The sequence below is a fragment of the Thamnophis sirtalis genome, unplaced genomic scaffold (genome assembly GCF_051295495.1).
Source record: "Thamnophis sirtalis isolate CommonGarterSnake01/CBP01778 unplaced genomic scaffold, rThaSir2_p1.2 scaffold_9, whole genome shotgun sequence".
NCBI classification, from domain to species: domain Eukaryota; kingdom Metazoa; phylum Chordata; class Lepidosauria; order Squamata; family Natricidae; genus Thamnophis; species Thamnophis sirtalis.
The window spans coordinates 51,036,876-51,053,154 of record NW_028261389.1 but is presented as its reverse complement, the minus strand read 5'-3'; the positions used below and the strand labels follow the sequence as shown (position 1 = coordinate 51,053,154).

The following is a 16,279-nucleotide window of genomic DNA, read 5'->3' as shown; positions in this document are numbered from 1 at the left end:
TTCATCAACTTCTTAGAAACTACTGAAATGGCCTCACTGGCTGTTTAGTCTATGCCAGTGAAATCCCAGCAAAATAACTCTTTGAGTGCCCACAAGCTACTTTCTTCTTTATTTCTTCATTATATAATTTATATACTGCCTTCTAAGAGACCCTGTGCAATTCATTGTAAACTTTAAGTCAAAATATAAACAAACCAATGATAATTCCATGATATTGTATTAAAAACAACATTAAAATCCCAGCTCCAAAGAAATAAGGAGAAAAACCTGTCTGTGACTAGTTAGCGTCTAAGTGAATTCAATACTCTCTACCTGAGGAATGAAGAACAATGGTGCAAGGAGTGCAAGTACAATGGGTTGAGCTTTTGTTCCTAAGTTCTAGTAGAAACAGGTATCAGGGATTTTTTTGGAAATGTTTGGTTCTTAGTGGCAATCAGTTGGATATAGTCAGATTATTGGCCTTGGATCAGAGAGTGGTTTAATTTGTAGCTTTGTTAAGAAGAAAAATAATTAATTTCTACTTTCTTATTTGACTCTGGAAAATGATGCAAAGAGAGTCTGGGATGTCTTGGGTAGGAAGCAAGTTGCTACTATGATGAACAAAGAAAAATATAAGGGGAAGAATTGGGCTATCTAACCTTCTGGAAGGGGACATTTCAATTTGCTGTCAGCTCGCCCCTCTTTTCAATTGTGTCCAATTCTCAGATACTGCCGGACTAGTTCTTTCAGTTTCTGCAAAGTTTCTCAAAAGTGTTTTTTATTTTCTTCTTGGGGCTGAGAGAGAGTGACTGGCCTAAAATCAGCCTTAGGCTTTGTGCTAAGATGACATTAGAACTCACAGTCTCCTAATTTCTAACCTGATGCCTTAACCCAGAGGTGTCAAACTCGATTTCATTCATATGAGCCATGGTTATACAGTGGTAAGAATGAAGTACTGCAGGCTTCTTCTGTTGACTACTGACTGCCTGCAATTTGAAAGTTCAAATCTCACCAGGCTCAAGATTGACTCAGTCTTCCATCCTTCCAAGGTGGGTAAAATGAGAAGCCAAATTGTTGGAGGCAATAAGCTGACTCTGTAAACAACTTAGAGAGGGCTGTAAAGCACTGTAAAGCAGTATATAAGTCTAAGTGCTATTGCTATTTTTAAAATATTTTTTTTATTTTCCGACAAACACAAACACACAACACATATAACATAAAAGCCTCTTCAATTACCCACAATGTATCGATTGGTTACAAAGTCTTTCTGTGTCCTTTCCGTGGTCCTCACTTGAATTTTATCAAAATTCACATATTGACAATCAAGATATCTTTATATACATTGTTATTATGCTTCCTCCTATTCTAAGTCATTCAATCATTTTAGCATTGATAACATTCTCTAATAGTTTCCAATTCCATGTTTTCCCCCATTATTAGTATCATCATTCTAACATACATATACAAATTGATATAATTATTAAACATCCATTAAGCCTAGCTGTTATTACATCCTTTCAACTTAAAGCATATTAAATTTAAAGTAAATATATAATTATGACATTTTATTACATCACATCTAAATCATCCAATGATATTACATCTTTATATTCTACTCTATATAAAATTGTTTAACTTTTATAAAAAGGCTTTTCAACATCATCTCCATATCCTTACTTACAGTATTGTATAAAATTTCATATTATCAATTCAGTATATTTAAATGCTTTATCATTATTAATCATTTATTTGAATATAGCTATTATTACATTGTACATAGCACTCAAAATTTAACTACATTTAACTAAAATTTATTGTGACATTTCATTTCATCATCCTGTATCCTTCCAGAGATAGCATAGTCCAATATCTCTTGCCATTTGTCAAGTCTGTATTCCAAGTGTTTTCTTGATAAGTCTTATGTGGACTTCTCTTAAGAACTTGTTGTTCATTATAAGAATTCAAAACCCTTTATCTGCTCTGTTTATCAGCTTCACTTTTGTTATCATTAGTGCTTTTGCCGAGATTACTCTCATTATTTTTGCCAAATTTTCTCTCCTTTCTTCATCTATTTTCTTATATCAGAAATGAAGATCTGGTTCATTAATTTCTTCTTTCCATATTTCACATCTCTCATTTCCCTCCACTCTCAGTTTGCTGTCAGTGTCAACAATTTTCTTATCACTTTCACATGTCTCTGTTATTTTTTTCAGCTCTGTCCTCAAACTTCATCGCTGTCCCCATACTTTTTGTATTTTGATCTATAATTTCAAATCTCTTTTCAATCCTCTTTGTAATTATTAAAACTTTTTGAATTTCTAAGAAAATTCTTTGCAAAGTTAATGCCTTTTCTTCTTCACGTTGTGCCATTTTCCAGGTTATAAACACTGCCAAAACATCTGAGACTTTTTAGGTCAAACAAATTCAGTGGAGTTTTTCAAATCAAAGCTTTCTCTTTCCTTCAAAGGAACACCTGTATCAACAAAACGTTTTCCACTGAGTCTTTTAGTAAACAAAGCTTATAGCTTTATCAGATATTGCCAAGCCTCTAGCCACTAGATGGCAGTGTTACCTCTTTTCCATCTGTTTCTGCTTCTCTGTCCAAGAGAGAAAAAAACTGTAAAAATTACGCTGCTTCCCAGCCGTATGAGAGAAGCAGCTTTTAATCCACGAATACCAAAAATGGAGAAAGTATAGAGGAAGAAGGGAAAAAAAGAGAGACCAGACCAGTTTAAAAGTAAAAGGCATTTGTAAAGAGTCCATCCATAGAAAACAAATAAAGTTAAGGTAGAAAAGATAACACGATCATCTTAAACCAGAGTTGATTCACTGCTTGTTTTCAATTTTATTTTAAATTCCAATTCTTTTGGGTTTTCCCTTCTCTAATAATAAAAAATTTTCTCACCAATTCGACACACACTCCTGTACTGCTTCTGTTTCAGAGGCTTGGCCCAACCTTTGGCAGCCATTTTGGTTGCTTCTCTTGTAGCTGGCAAAAAGAGCTTTCTCCTGGATCAATCAGAGGCTTTGCGATGCCCCTGAGATCAGCAGGACATGCTCTTCTCTATCACTGTTTCTTCAGAACAGTTAAGGTCCAAAAAGACCATCCAGAAGCAGAGATATCGACAGCAATTCTGGAGACCCAAGATTGCATGTCGTGTTGTTGCTATGTCAAGCCCCGCCCCCTGCTATTGCTATTTTTGTTTAAGTTTTTTTTATTTTTTATAAATATCTCAAATCAATGTGTGAACAGTGTGGCACCTGGGTGTCCTACATTCTAATACAAATAAAACCAATAAAGTATCATCATAACAAATAACTATGAAAAAGCAAGAAAAAATGGAGTGCAACTGAGGAAATAAATGGGCTTAGGTTTAAGCATTTGACAACTCTTGATGAAATACTGGGTTCTTAATTTAATGATATAAATTAGAAAAACTGAAGAATGAATGCTAACTGATTGAACATTTTCGATAACAAAAGACAGAGATTTGCAAACAATTTGTAAATTGCAAGAATGCCAATTATTTGCTTGCTTTGCTTAGAATATAAATGAAACTGAGATACCGGATTCCAATTTACAGAATAAAATCTGGAGAAATGATAGAATTAAAATCTGATTAAGGGAGAGTGAGATGAGCTGGATCTTCAACTTAAAATATAATGTTTTCTTATAGTGATTTCTTCACTACGGATAGGAAGAAATTTGTTCAACAGGCATTGTGTGAATGTGTGAGAAAATGTAATTATCTTTGTCAAAGTTCACAATGGCTTATCCCATTCCAAAAGTGTTCAATCAGCATTCTCTTTCCTTCATAGGGTAGCAAGAGCACCCTCTGCTGGTCTTCTTCTATCCAAAACTGATACTTGCATTAATTCATAGATGTGACTCATCATTTAAGATAACTGAAAGCACAAAGCCTGGTTTACTGCTTCTGAGTCAGCCTCAGGCAATGCTAAGAAAAAAACAAATTAGTTGTGAATTTAGCAAGTTAGAAATCATTAAAAATGTATAAATGTATAAAGCATACCATGTCAATTTCAAATCAGCTATTAAATAACTTCACTGCCCTGTCCTGCATTTTATATATGAAGAAACAAATGAACACATATTCAACATCCAGATAATATTGTCTTGCTGTTTGATCAAATAGCTGATGGGAAAAGTTGCTTAAGAACAAATTCTTAACAGGTACAAAAGGTTCCTTGCTTCCTTGTTATTTAAGCATCCAGGGTTTTGAGATTATTGTAAGTGAAGACTTTTGTTTCCTTCTCTGCTCTTGCACTGATTTTAAACTAATACCATGGATTTTCTTGTCCTTCTGGTTTGTTCACATTCTTTGGTTGTATTCTTTGCTTCATTTCTTGCAATCTCATTGCAATCTCAAGGCTGAGATGGACTGGCTTTTTTCCAACACAACTTTTCTTAAAGATTGATTTCTGACAATATGTTAACCTTGAAGCATAAGAGTGAGGCACACACATTTTCAGAGTAAAAAAAACATTCAGACTGAATATTCTGTGTGTGTGTGTGTGTGTGTGTGTGTGTATGTATGTATGTACCGTGTTTCCCTGAAAATACAACATGTCCTGATAATAAGACCATGACACATTTTTCGGGTGGGCAAAAATGTAAGCCTTCCCTCGAAAATAAGCCCCCTGGAGAACCCACCCCCCTCCAGCCAGGCAGAGTGCCACTCACCGACCTAGTGGTATCCTGAAGGCACCAAGCCACAGGAACAGGGGGGGGGCAAAGGCTCACATTGCTTGGTGCCTTGGGGATACCACTAGGTCAGTGAGTGGTGCTGTGCCCAATTGGAGAGGGGGATTGCTGGGCAGTTGCTCTCTTGCGAGCGGGCTCCCGAAGAGCCAGGCACAGCCTCAGGGTCAAACAGCTGTGTTGCCTGGCTGGAAAGGGGGGTTGCTGGGCGGCTGCTTGAGAGCGTGGTTGCTCATGGCTGCTGTGTAGTGCTGCTGCGATATAGAGTAATGCTGGTGATTTCATGAATTTAATCTTAGATTATTTTTAGCAGCAATGAATAAATAAATAATTTGCCTGGGATATTTCCCTGGGATTTTTTTTTTAAAAACTCTCCAGTATAATCTACAGTTCTGATAACCCATGGAGATTTTCAATCCAAGTCCTAATAATGCCCAACCTTACTTAGTTTTTTAGCCCAGTCTATCCAGTCAGTCAACTACTGTCCACTGTTAAGATACATTACTTCTTATACTGGGAATGATCAACCCAGTTTATATCTTTAATGCGATTGAGACCAAAATCCATAGTGATCACAATAAAACAACACCTATCAAAATGCTACAAAGAACATTCTGGACATTCTAATAGTTCAGATAATTCTGTACCATTAGCAGAATGTATCTCTATAAATGCTTTTCATATTACTGATGAATGTAGCGTTGACTTACCTGATACGCTCATTTTCTGAAGAAGTGGACACAGCATCCCTGTGTGGTTTATACTCATCTACCATCCAATAGAACTGAGTCTGCAAAGTTTAAGTCCTGCCTCTTCCTGCTGAGATCCCGAGCTTTTTTGATGAACTAACATGCAGACAGACGTGCTAGAACAGAATGATCTCTCCCAGAATAATGGCCCGGACTCTAAGGGTGGCCTGGATGCTGTCTCCACTTCTTCAGAAAATGAGTGTATCAGGTAAGCCAATGCTACATTTTCCTGACTCAGTGGAGACGCATCCATATATGGGACATACCATAGCTAGTCCAGCATCACAGGAGGGAAACTGTCCGAGACGAATGCCCTACACCAATCCTGACCTGCTGCAAGACTCTCCTCCCAAAGGCCGCATCAACCAATGCGTACCTGTCAATTCTGTAGTGTCGAATAAAACTGGATGGAGATGATCATGTTGCCGCCCTGCACACCTCCTGTAATGGTGCCCTAGTGCCCCAGGCAGCTGAAGCTGCCGCGCTACATGTTGAGTGGGCCGTGATATTATCTGGAATGGGCTGCACCTGAGAGGAATATGCCTTTGCAATGCATGACCTGATCCACCTCCCAAAGGAGGAAGAGGATGCCTTTAGACCCATGGAACCTGGTTGAAAAGAAACAAATAGGGCCTCTGTGTCAGCACTTCTTCATTGGATAATCAGGAAAGAAAACCACAAGACTCCATTGATAGAAAACAAGTGTACTTTTACTAATTATAAATGAACAGAAGCGTAGCAAAGGGAAGTCTGATTATTTAGGCGCGAAGGCGAATAATATATTGTATAATTCATTCCCCTCCCCTTGGCATCCCAATTACAGTCCAATCATAATTCTCCCAAGTGTCAGGTGTGAGATAACTTCGAAAGGCATCACCAGGATGGAATGCCGGTGCGGTTGGCCTTGGCGGGAACCCCCCTTCGCATGCGCAGTAAGGTGGACAGTTCAAACTCCAGAATCTTCCTCCAGCACAACAGTTAGTCCCCTCCCAAATACCATGCCCCCCCTCCCCGTCTCAATGGCAGCCAAAGCAGCAGCAAAGCAGAGGCTGACACTCTGTATGACAGAAAGATGACGTTCTATGTAAGTATATCTTCAAGGCCCTTCGGACATTTAGAGTGTGCCAGCTGTGTTCAAGGCGATGGACTGGCTGCGGGCAGAAGTTGGGTAGAACCAATTCCTGCACGTGATGAAAGATAGAGTTTACCTTGGGTATGAACTCCGGATCCACCCTGAGAACCACCCGGTCTGAATAGAAAGTGCACAAGTCTTGCCGCATGGAGAGGGCTGCTACCTTCGAAATCCGACGGGCAGATGTGATGGCCACTAGAAACAGAACATTTTGCGACATGTAGAGAAGAGTTGTGTCCCGCAATGGTTTGAAGGGAGCCTGGGTGAGCCCCTGAAGGACAAGTGGTAGTTCCCAAGAAGCGATGTATGGTAGGCAGTTGTAAATTTGAGGCACCCTTTAGAAATTGCCAAATGAGTGGATCGGCAGTCAGCAATCTATCAAGGTCAGAGCAGAGAATGGAAGATAGGGCCGCAACCTGTCTCCAAAGGGTGTTGGATGCCAAATCAGCAGTCAGTCCATCCTGTAGGAAGTACAGGATGTGGCAAGTCCGTGCATGGAGCAGAGCCACCCCTCTGGCCTGGCTCCAGGTGCAGAAGGCCTTCCAAGTAGCATCATAGATTCAAATTGTGGAAGGTCTCCTGGCCGCTTGTTTGAATGACCTGGATCATTCGAATGACCTCCAGCAAAAGACCCTCCGCTGTCATAGAGCATCGCTCAGCCACCCTGCGGTCAATTTGACCCACAATGGGTCTGGATGTGGTATGGCCCCTTGGAATAGTGAGGTCCTGGAGGGGGGAATCCAACAGGGACAGGAGAACCGCAAACCATGGGTGGCGCGGCCAGTGTGGAGCCAGAAGAATCAACTCTGCCCACTCCTCCAGCATCTTGCTGATGACCTTCTGGATCAAGGGGAATGGAGGGAAGGCATAAAGAAGGCCCGGCGGCCATTGACATTGAAGGGCATCCCTCCCTTCTGCACCTGGAGAAGTGTACCTTTAGTAAAACTGAGGGACCTTTTGTTGTTGGTTGTGGTGAAGAGGTCAGCCACTGGTGCTCCGAACCTTCAGGTGAGTTCACAGAAGTGGGTTGGATGGAGTTTCCATTCCACATGATCCACCTGAGACTGGCTCAGCCAATTTGCCGTGACATTGTTGGTGCCTGCGACCTGGCCCAAATGGCGAGGAGAGGAGATGCTCCTCCACCCAAGACAGCAGCAACCTCCTTCATCAACTGTTTTGGATTGGGTTCTGCCCTGCCTGTTGACATGGGCTTTGGCCATCATGTTGTCCGTTAGGACCAACACGTGTTTCCCCGCTAACGATGACTGGAAATGTAGCAGCCCCAGGCAGAAAGCCCTCAGCTCCAGGAAGTTGATAGTTGCTGTTCCGGGTGGGTCCACTGAACCTGCGCCACCTTCGCTCCGGAATGGGCTCCCCGTCCCACCAGGCTGGCGTCACTGGTCATTGTTACCCAATGTGGTTCTCGGAACAGGCACCCCTTTGTTATGGCTGGAGACGACCACAAGGTCAGAGATCTGCGAACCCTGGGGGGAAGTTTGATTCGAACTGCAGAGCAGCTGCTGTTGTCCTTTTGAAATGGAAGGAGCAACCACTGGAGAAGCCTGCTGTGGAGTCTGGACCAGGGCACTATTGCAAAACACGAGACCATCTTGCCTAGCAGCTGGGACAGCTGAAGAAGCTGCACCTGGCTCTGCCTCCCAACCAACCATTCTAACCCCCAAAGACCCTGCTGGCGGTCTTTCGAGTGTCTATGAATGCACCCAGATGAATTATGCATTTGGTTGGAACTAGATGGCTTTTTGACATGTTTAGTGAGAACCCGTGGTCTTGCAGAACATTTAAGGTGTCCCATAGGTCCCTGTGGGCCTGATCGGGGGACCTGGACAAGAGGATGTTGTCCAGGTAGCACAATATCCAGATGGGTTGGGCTCTTAGGTAAGCTGCCAAATCTGCCAGCAGCTTGGTAAACACCCTGGAGGCTGACAAGAGGCCGAACGGAAGGGCCTGATAGTGGTAATGGCGTCTGAGATAACAAAAACACAGGTACCGTTGATGTTCGAGCTGCCCAGAGTCCTTCGGGATTGGGCGGCATATAAATGTGTTTAATAAAATAAAATAAACCCCTGTCCCTGCTGATCCACCGGAACCGGCCAGATGGCCTGAATGTCCAAGAGATGTTGAATGGCCTAGTCTACCAGGTGCCTCTTTTTGCGAACCCAGGATATGGGACAGAGGCAGAAACGCGTCAGGGGGTAGGAGAGAAACTCTAGGGAGAGGCCTGATTTTATCGTCTCCCTGACCCAGGTGTCTGTTGTTACCTTCTCCCATTGTCTGGCAAAGAAGGCCAAACAACTGCTGATGGGAAAGTTCCTGTCCCAGTCACTTTCACCTGCGGTAGGGACAAAATTTTCCTGTACCTCAGTAAGATCTCCTGGAAGAGAGGAATCATTGGTAACCCTTGCCCGTACTGCCTGTTGCTGTTAGGGACCCTGGCGTCCTGAGTACTGTCTGGCTGAATGAGAGAACCCATATCCCCCATCCGGGTTCCGAAAGGATGACCTGCAATGGTAAGGCGTAGTCCAGTTCTCAGCCCTGCGAAACACGGAAAGGAGAATTTTCCTTTTATCTTTTGATTCTATAAGTCTTGGCTCAAGCCCCCCCCCAAATAGTTTATCCCCAGCGAACGGTTCTGAGGCCAGACACCACTTGTTCTTGGTATCGGCCTGCCAAGGCCGCAACCATAATAGGCGCCTGGCTGCTGTAGCAGACCCCACTGATTTGGCCGCAAATCGAGCCACATTAACGGAGGAATCTGCTGAGAACTGCAGTGCTGCTTTCAGCTTATTGAGGTCCTGGTGGGACCTCAAATCCGAGACTGGAATCCTATCCCTCAATTGCTTAGATTAGATTAGATTGCTTTTATTTATAGCTGAAGCCACAGAATTGCTGAAGCCACAGAAGCGTGGTCCTGTTAAAGAAGGATGCTTCCATGGCCACTCTGATAGACCAGGCGGCCGATTGGTGGCCCTTAATGAGGACATGCTCTGTCCACCTATCCTCTGCCTTTAGGGCATCCTCTGGATTGCTGGGGACCACATTGGGTGAGGACAATGCTACTATTGGAGCGTCCACTGAGGGGACCTCCATGGCCTTGGCTAGATGAGAACCAATATTGTAAAACCGTTTGTCCTGGGCCGAGGGAAAGAAACCTGACCCCATGGACTTCCATTGATGCTGAACGATGTCCAGAAAGAAAGGCGGGGAAGGGATGATCTCCTTTTGCACAATGGGCTCAGTGAATACCAGTTCAGCTGAATCCCTTTTGGCCGCAGAAGACTTAGTGGCCTGAGCAGCCTCTAAATTGGCTATTTTCTGAGCCTTAATCAAAAGAGACCGAAACATGGAGGGATTGAATAGCCCAGCTAATGGGGTCTGTTCTAGATCCAAATTCTCATCATCTGACAGCTCAGAGTCCTGAAAGGTCTGGCTCTCCTCATCCTCTGAGGAGGAGGAGCTGACTGAAGATCCCTGGGACCTTTCCTCCTGTTCTGGGACCGCCCCTGGTTGGTCCTGTGATCGTGTCCTCGTTTTTGCTTTCTTACATTTCTTGGAGGCAGAGGAGGCCTTTTGTTTGAGGCCTGCAGCTATACCCTGTCTAATGGCCTCAGTAATGATGGGCGCCATGTCAGGTGAGGATGCAGTGTTATGCAGGCCGGCAGCTACCTGTGCCATAGAAGAAGCTATAGAACCTGTGGGTCCTGGGCTGTCCATTCCTTCGGGGGCAGAGGGAGGAATGGCCTCCTCCGTATCTAGATCCTCAATTCCAGTTTCCTCACTGTCTGTGGATAGAACTTCCTCAGGGTCTGGGGCCTCGGCCGGTGCAGAATTCTCAGAAGGAGAGGTAACTGCCACCACATGGGACACTGCCTCCGACTGTTTCTGCGCCTCCTTTTGGACCTTGGCAATTTGTTTGTCTAGGGCCTTTTGCCTCCTGAGTTCTGCTTTCTGCATGGTCTTAGACTTGTCCTTGGTTCTGCCTCCTTTCCTAGAGGGAGGGGGCTTGCGCCTGCTGGGTAGGCAAAGGATTGATGGGCCTTCTAGAGGGTCATCCAACAAGGGGGATGAGGCTCTCTTACACCTCCCTCCATACTGCAATACTGACTGACTAGCTACTTAAGGTTAATCAAAGGAGGTGGTTATCCCAATTAAGGGCACACCAGGGTCCAGCTTCTGGGAAAATGAGAGCAGATAGTGACCCCTCTAGACAGGCACGCCTGGGCCTGTCTCTTGCCCACAACAAGAGACCCACTGGTCCCTGTGCCCAAAACCTCAAGCCTTAGCGAGGTAGGGCAGCCAGTTCCTTGCTGAGGGAAGAGATGCAGTTGGCCTAAATACTAACTGCCTATCTTTGAAAACTAGCTGAAATCTTTACTGCAGAAGACCTGGAAGCCTAAAGAGACTCTGCTGGAGTAGATATAGAAGGGGCAGCTCCAATTAGACCCAATGATTTGCAATTAGTGACTGTCTTACACTTATGACCAACCAGAAATTATTGCTTTTTATGCCAAATTAGACCTCAATTTGCACCACCTGCTCGGCACCCAAAATGGCGCTCACAACACCAACTGCTCTGATTACAAAATGGCAGCTGCCACCTGTTTGGCGCCAAAAAATGGCACCCTCTGTTAACTCCAGAGCCGAAAGATGGTCCAGAGGCTCAAACAGATTCTCCTTGCCTCCCAATGCCTGGTGCTCCTAATCTGCCTTCTTCTTCAAAAGGAACTCCAAAGCTTGTAAAGGCAGGGAGAAGCCTCTCCCTGTCTCCAAAATGGCCACTGCCACCTGTTTGGGGGCAAAACAAGGTGCCCGCTGCACCTCTGGAGTCCTGGACCACTCCAGATAGCTAAACAGGCATGGAGAAGCCTCTCCTTGCCTTTAACAAGCCAGGCACCACGTGTCCTGCCTTCTCCGGAGCTAACTGAAGCTCTAGAGGTTCAGAAGACTAAAGAGAGCCAATCCAGTGTCTCTCGCTTTTCCACGGCTCTTTAACCACCAACGGGGACAAAATCTCCCTAGCTTCCATGCTCCCTGGGCCCACCGGATCACTTACAGGGGCATCTGTGGCTGCAGATGCCCTCCAGCAATCACCAGCGCTGCTTCTGAAGGAAGCCAGGCGGCCTCCAGGGATCCAACGAAGGAGAAATCTAAGGGAACCTAAAGGGAAGGAAAAAAAGGAAATTAAAATAAAATAAAAAGTCAAGGAAAGAAGAGAAATTAGGACAATATTCAGGGAGAGATAAGAAAGCATGTCTAGTTCAAGTGGCTGTGAGTCACAAAAGCTGGGAATCTCAGCAGGAAGAGGCAGGACTTAAACTTTGCCACACAGGGAAGTAGTATATTGTACATACCAAAATTTTACTTATAAGCCCCGCCCCTTTGTTATTGTTTATATTTTTAGCCACGCCCCCTTTGGGTGATGCATTTTGTTATGATTCCACCCCTTTTGTGACGTGTTTTTGTTTACAGTGTAACCCCTCCCCATTTATGACATCACTACCCCACCCTAACCCTAACCCTCCACCCCAACCACCCCCTCCCACCCCTACCCAAATCCCCCTTACCTTGGGGGTTTATAACGTCATATCTGCCAGCCCTCCCGGAACTCCTTTTTAAATGAAGTACTTTAATGTCATGGCGAGGCAAACCCTAGTGACCCCGAAATCCTCATCCCCAGTAGCACGGTTTCAAAATACGCGCCTGCCAGTTGTGACACCCGTGGCCTTTCACACGGGGACGTAGTAACGACAAAAACGCCAGACCCACAATCCCTTTTGGTATGAATAATTGTGACGTCATAATTACTCGCCAGAGGAACTTCTCATCGGCGCGTTTTACACAGCCGATTTAAAAGCACTATACAAGCAAAGAGAGCCCCCGATATGAGGGGTTTTTTACAGAGACATAAAAATAAAATACTATATTTGCAAAGAAAACCACCTTTCTTGTACGTGAGTTATCTATCTTACAAGGACAGAAGCGAAAGGAATTAGGAAGTTGCATCTGTGGGGTGGAGGTAGAATTAAAGCGTTCCCAAAAATTCGGTGTTTTACCCAGCCGTTTTTAAAAAAGCAGTATCAAAGCAAAGTAAGAGAGCCCTGATATGGGGGGGGGGGGTTTACAGAGACGTAAAAATAAAAAACTATATTTGCAAAGAAAAATTAACTTTCTTGTACGTGAGTTATCTACCTTACAAAGACAGAAGCGAAAAGGAATGGGAGTTATCTATCTTACAAAGACAGAAGCGAAAGGAATGAGGAAGCAACTTCTGTGGAGGGACGGGAGGAGGGGTGTGGGTGACTGTTAGCATCAATATCAAACCGTGTACACGTAGGCTTTCACAAGATTAGAAGTAAAAGGAACGAACAGGCATCCTCTGCAGGGGGGTGGTTGGGGGGGGGGAACTGTCAGCATAAGAATAATGGATTCCAAATAATGACAGCTCTAGTATGGAGATTCAGACATGCGCAATACGATATAGAAACATGTCCAGACATATCCCGGATATTGGTAGACGTGCGCACAGAGACCGCCATACCACGTGCCAGGACCATGACTAAGGAATTTTGATGAGACATGCGCAATACGATATAGAAACATGTCCAGACATATCCCGGATATTGGTAGACAGGCGCACAGACACCGCCATACCACGTGCCTGGGCCATGACTAAGGAATTTTGAGGCCTGTCCTCTCACTGACGGTGGATAATAAGAGGGGGCAAGGTAGCTTTTCTAACCACTTAAGACTTAGGCTTCTGAGACCCCAACATGCAGGCTGACAATGGAAATAATAAGAGGTTTGCAGATCCTTCTATACCATGGGGCGAGGGAAGGCCTGTTCTGAAAGATTGCCATAAAATATGTTGCACTAAGTTCGGTGGTGAACGAGAGTTCTTCAGACCTATTTTGTTTGGATGTCGGCTGTCCTTCTGTAACGTGAAAGACTATGAAGATGGCGGAGGCAGCGATGTATGTTGTCGCCAGGGCCTGGTAACGGCCAAGAGAAGCGGCTTATCACAGGACATTGCAACTGCAAGTTGTAAGTAAAGATATTTTATATATTCGAGGGGGGGGGGTTGGAGATAATCCAGTTATCACTGTGATAAGTAATGAATTAATATATTTTTCCAGGTGTTGTTCCAGGATGTGACTATAACAAGAAGGACTCCTTAACACCAAGCTTACCAACTGCTGAAGAAACTGCAGAGGGACGCATAGGTAAATGAAACTAAATAGACTTTTTTTACTAAGTGTATTGATGATAATTGTATATGATAAATGGAAGGGATGTGGGGGACTGCGGCTAGTTTTAGTAATGGGGTATTCTTTATATTTAAACAGAAGCGGTTCCTGGATATAACTATGACATGATTTTTAGAAGCACCTCAAGTGAGGAAGAAGCTACAGATGACTTCCCGTATTATCGAAGCCCTACGAAGTATATCACCAGCACGTTTACTGAGGATATTAATGATGATGTTAAACCAGTGATTCTGAAGAGTCGTGATTACCCCATTGGGCTACCAAGGGTTGGTAAAAGGGCCTTTTCAAACGATGACAACGACGCTGTAGGATGTGCATGTGAGGGTATTGATTGCATCTGTACGGCAACTACAGAGGTTGATGAGGACGATGATGACGATGTTGTCTATTATGCTAGCTCTGATGACGGATATTATTCTGCTAACCAAGTTCGTGGGAGCATGTTGTAAATTACAAATAAAAGGTTTATGCTAAAGAGCAACGTGTGTTTTATTGTACGGGTTAACGGTGCAGGATGAAGTATAAAAATGTACTGAAGGAATTGTATTATAGACCAGAAAGTACGGGCAGCTATGGGGGTGCAACATCGCTATTTAATGCGGGGCGGAAGAGCATTAAAAACTTAACGCTGAAACAGGTCAAAACATGGCTGTCTGGGCAAGATGCCTACACCCTTCATAAGCCCACAAGAATTAATTTTCCTAGGAATGCAACAATAGTATCTTGCATAGACTGTCAGTGGCAAGCAGACCTCGTGGATTTAACAGGATTTGCCTTTGAAAACAATGGCATGAAATTTATCTTAACAGTGATTGATGTGCTATCCAAATATGCCTGGGCTGTCTGTTTATTTGATAAGACTGGACGGGGGGTTGCCAAGGTGTTTCAGAGCATCTTCCAAACAGGAAGGGCTCCTAGAAAGTTACAGACAGATGCAGGAAAAGAATTCTTAAACAGGCCTCTGAAGATGCTTTTGGAACGTTATGGCATACATCACTTTGTGACACATAGTGAAACTAAAGCAGCAGTTATAGAGAGATTTAATCGCACTCTGAAAAATAAAATCTGGAGGTATTTTACAGCTAAAAATACTCACCGGTATGTAGATGTGTTACCAGCTCTCATGCAGGGCTACAATAGCTCTTACCATCATAGTATCCAGATGGCCCCCAATACGGTAAGCTGCTCTAATGAAAAAGACATTTGGCTACGTCTATATGGAAAAAGGTTAAAAGCAGTCAGAAAGTTTAAAAACTTTAAGGTGGGGGATCATGTTAGGATATCCAGACTAAAGGACAAGTTTGAAAAGGGTTATCACCAAACCTTTACAGATGAAATATTTATTATCAAGGAAAAGCTACCAAGAGGGGAAAGAACTGTATATAAATTAATGGATTATGCAGAGGATGTCGTCCAGGGAACCTTTTACCCAGAAGAGATGCACAAGATACCTAATGACCAAGAGCGTGTCTATAGAATTGAAAAAATAGTCCGAAAAAGAGGGAGGGGTAAACAAAGAGAATTTCTAGTTAAATGGTCCGGATGGCCAGAGAAGTTTAACAGTTGGATTAAGGAGCGTGAAGTGTGCCATCTTTGACATGGCGGGTTTCTATATTACACTACCCAGCAATGCATCAGCGGCTGCGTTTCCCAACAAGTTCTAACTTTACTATAAGGTTGGCAAAAGGTCTAGAGTTGCAGGGATCGTGGGAAGTAGGACTTATGGAACTACAATATCTGCACACTTGGAATACAATAAATGCAAACGAATATTTTGAAATTGCCAATGAGAGAAAAAAATGGCATTTTCCTTTAAAAGCCGGTCACTATGCAAACATTCAGCAAGTGATAAAAAATATGAACAAGATTATGGCGGAGTCTGAAGAACCGCCACAGGTGGTCGTGAAGTATGATACAATTGGATGGAAAATCAGAATTAAAGGTGCTGGGCCCTATAGCATACTAGTTACCGAAGGACTTGGCCGGGTATTAAGATTACAACCACATGTGCGTACCAAAAAAAGTGACTTTGATGTGGACATCACAGCGGGGTTCAACACTCTGTATATTTATACAGATATCGTATGTCTGCAGATAGTGGGAGATTTTTATGTACCGTTACTACGATACCTACCTGTACAGGGTAGGGACAATGAAATAATCACAAAAACCTATGACCAGCCGCATTATGTGGCCGTCAACAAGCATTACATTGACACGATTACTGTAGAAATCAAAACAGATCAGAATGAAAATATTGTTTTTAACCATGGTAAGGTCATTGCTAAGCTTCATTTCAGGCCTCAGAAAAGTGAAGGATGGTCGTGATAAAGAAGTGCGGGAGCCCTCAAGCCTATGTAGACTACTACCGGGCGCAGGCGGGAAATGGCCTACCGGGTTTTTGAGGAACCCCTGT

General features: G+C 43.6%; 1 protein-coding gene and 1 long non-coding RNA gene across 4 annotated transcripts in view; one reads left to right on the top strand and one right to left on the bottom strand.

Moving 5' to 3' along the window:
* Positions 1-6,417: 6,417 nt before the first annotated feature.
* The window catches only part of LOC106541896 (uncharacterized), a 91,482-nt gene continuing 81,620 nt past the window's right edge, over positions 6,418-16,279 (bottom strand). For 2 of the 3 annotated variants that reach the window (XR_015697768.1, XR_015697765.1), the window contains 2 exons: positions 11,652-11,755; positions 7,967-9,133 (listed from right to left, as the gene is read on the bottom strand). This is a non-coding gene — a long non-coding RNA (uncharacterized LOC106541896). Of the gene's footprint in view, positions 6,630-7,966; positions 9,134-11,651; positions 11,756-16,279 lie in introns of those variants that run through there. The other variant, XR_015697766.1, reaches the window with a different exon arrangement.
* LOC148044130 (uncharacterized) lies at positions 13,097-14,340 on the top strand. Its single transcript, XM_087722554.1, has 3 exons — positions 13,097-13,639; positions 13,732-13,818; positions 13,942-14,340. Exons 1-3 carry the CDS (start codon positions 13,369-13,371, stop codon positions 14,310-14,312), a joined length of 729 nt encoding a protein of 242 aa, XP_087578680.1. The 5' UTR covers positions 13,097-13,368; the 3' UTR covers positions 14,313-14,340.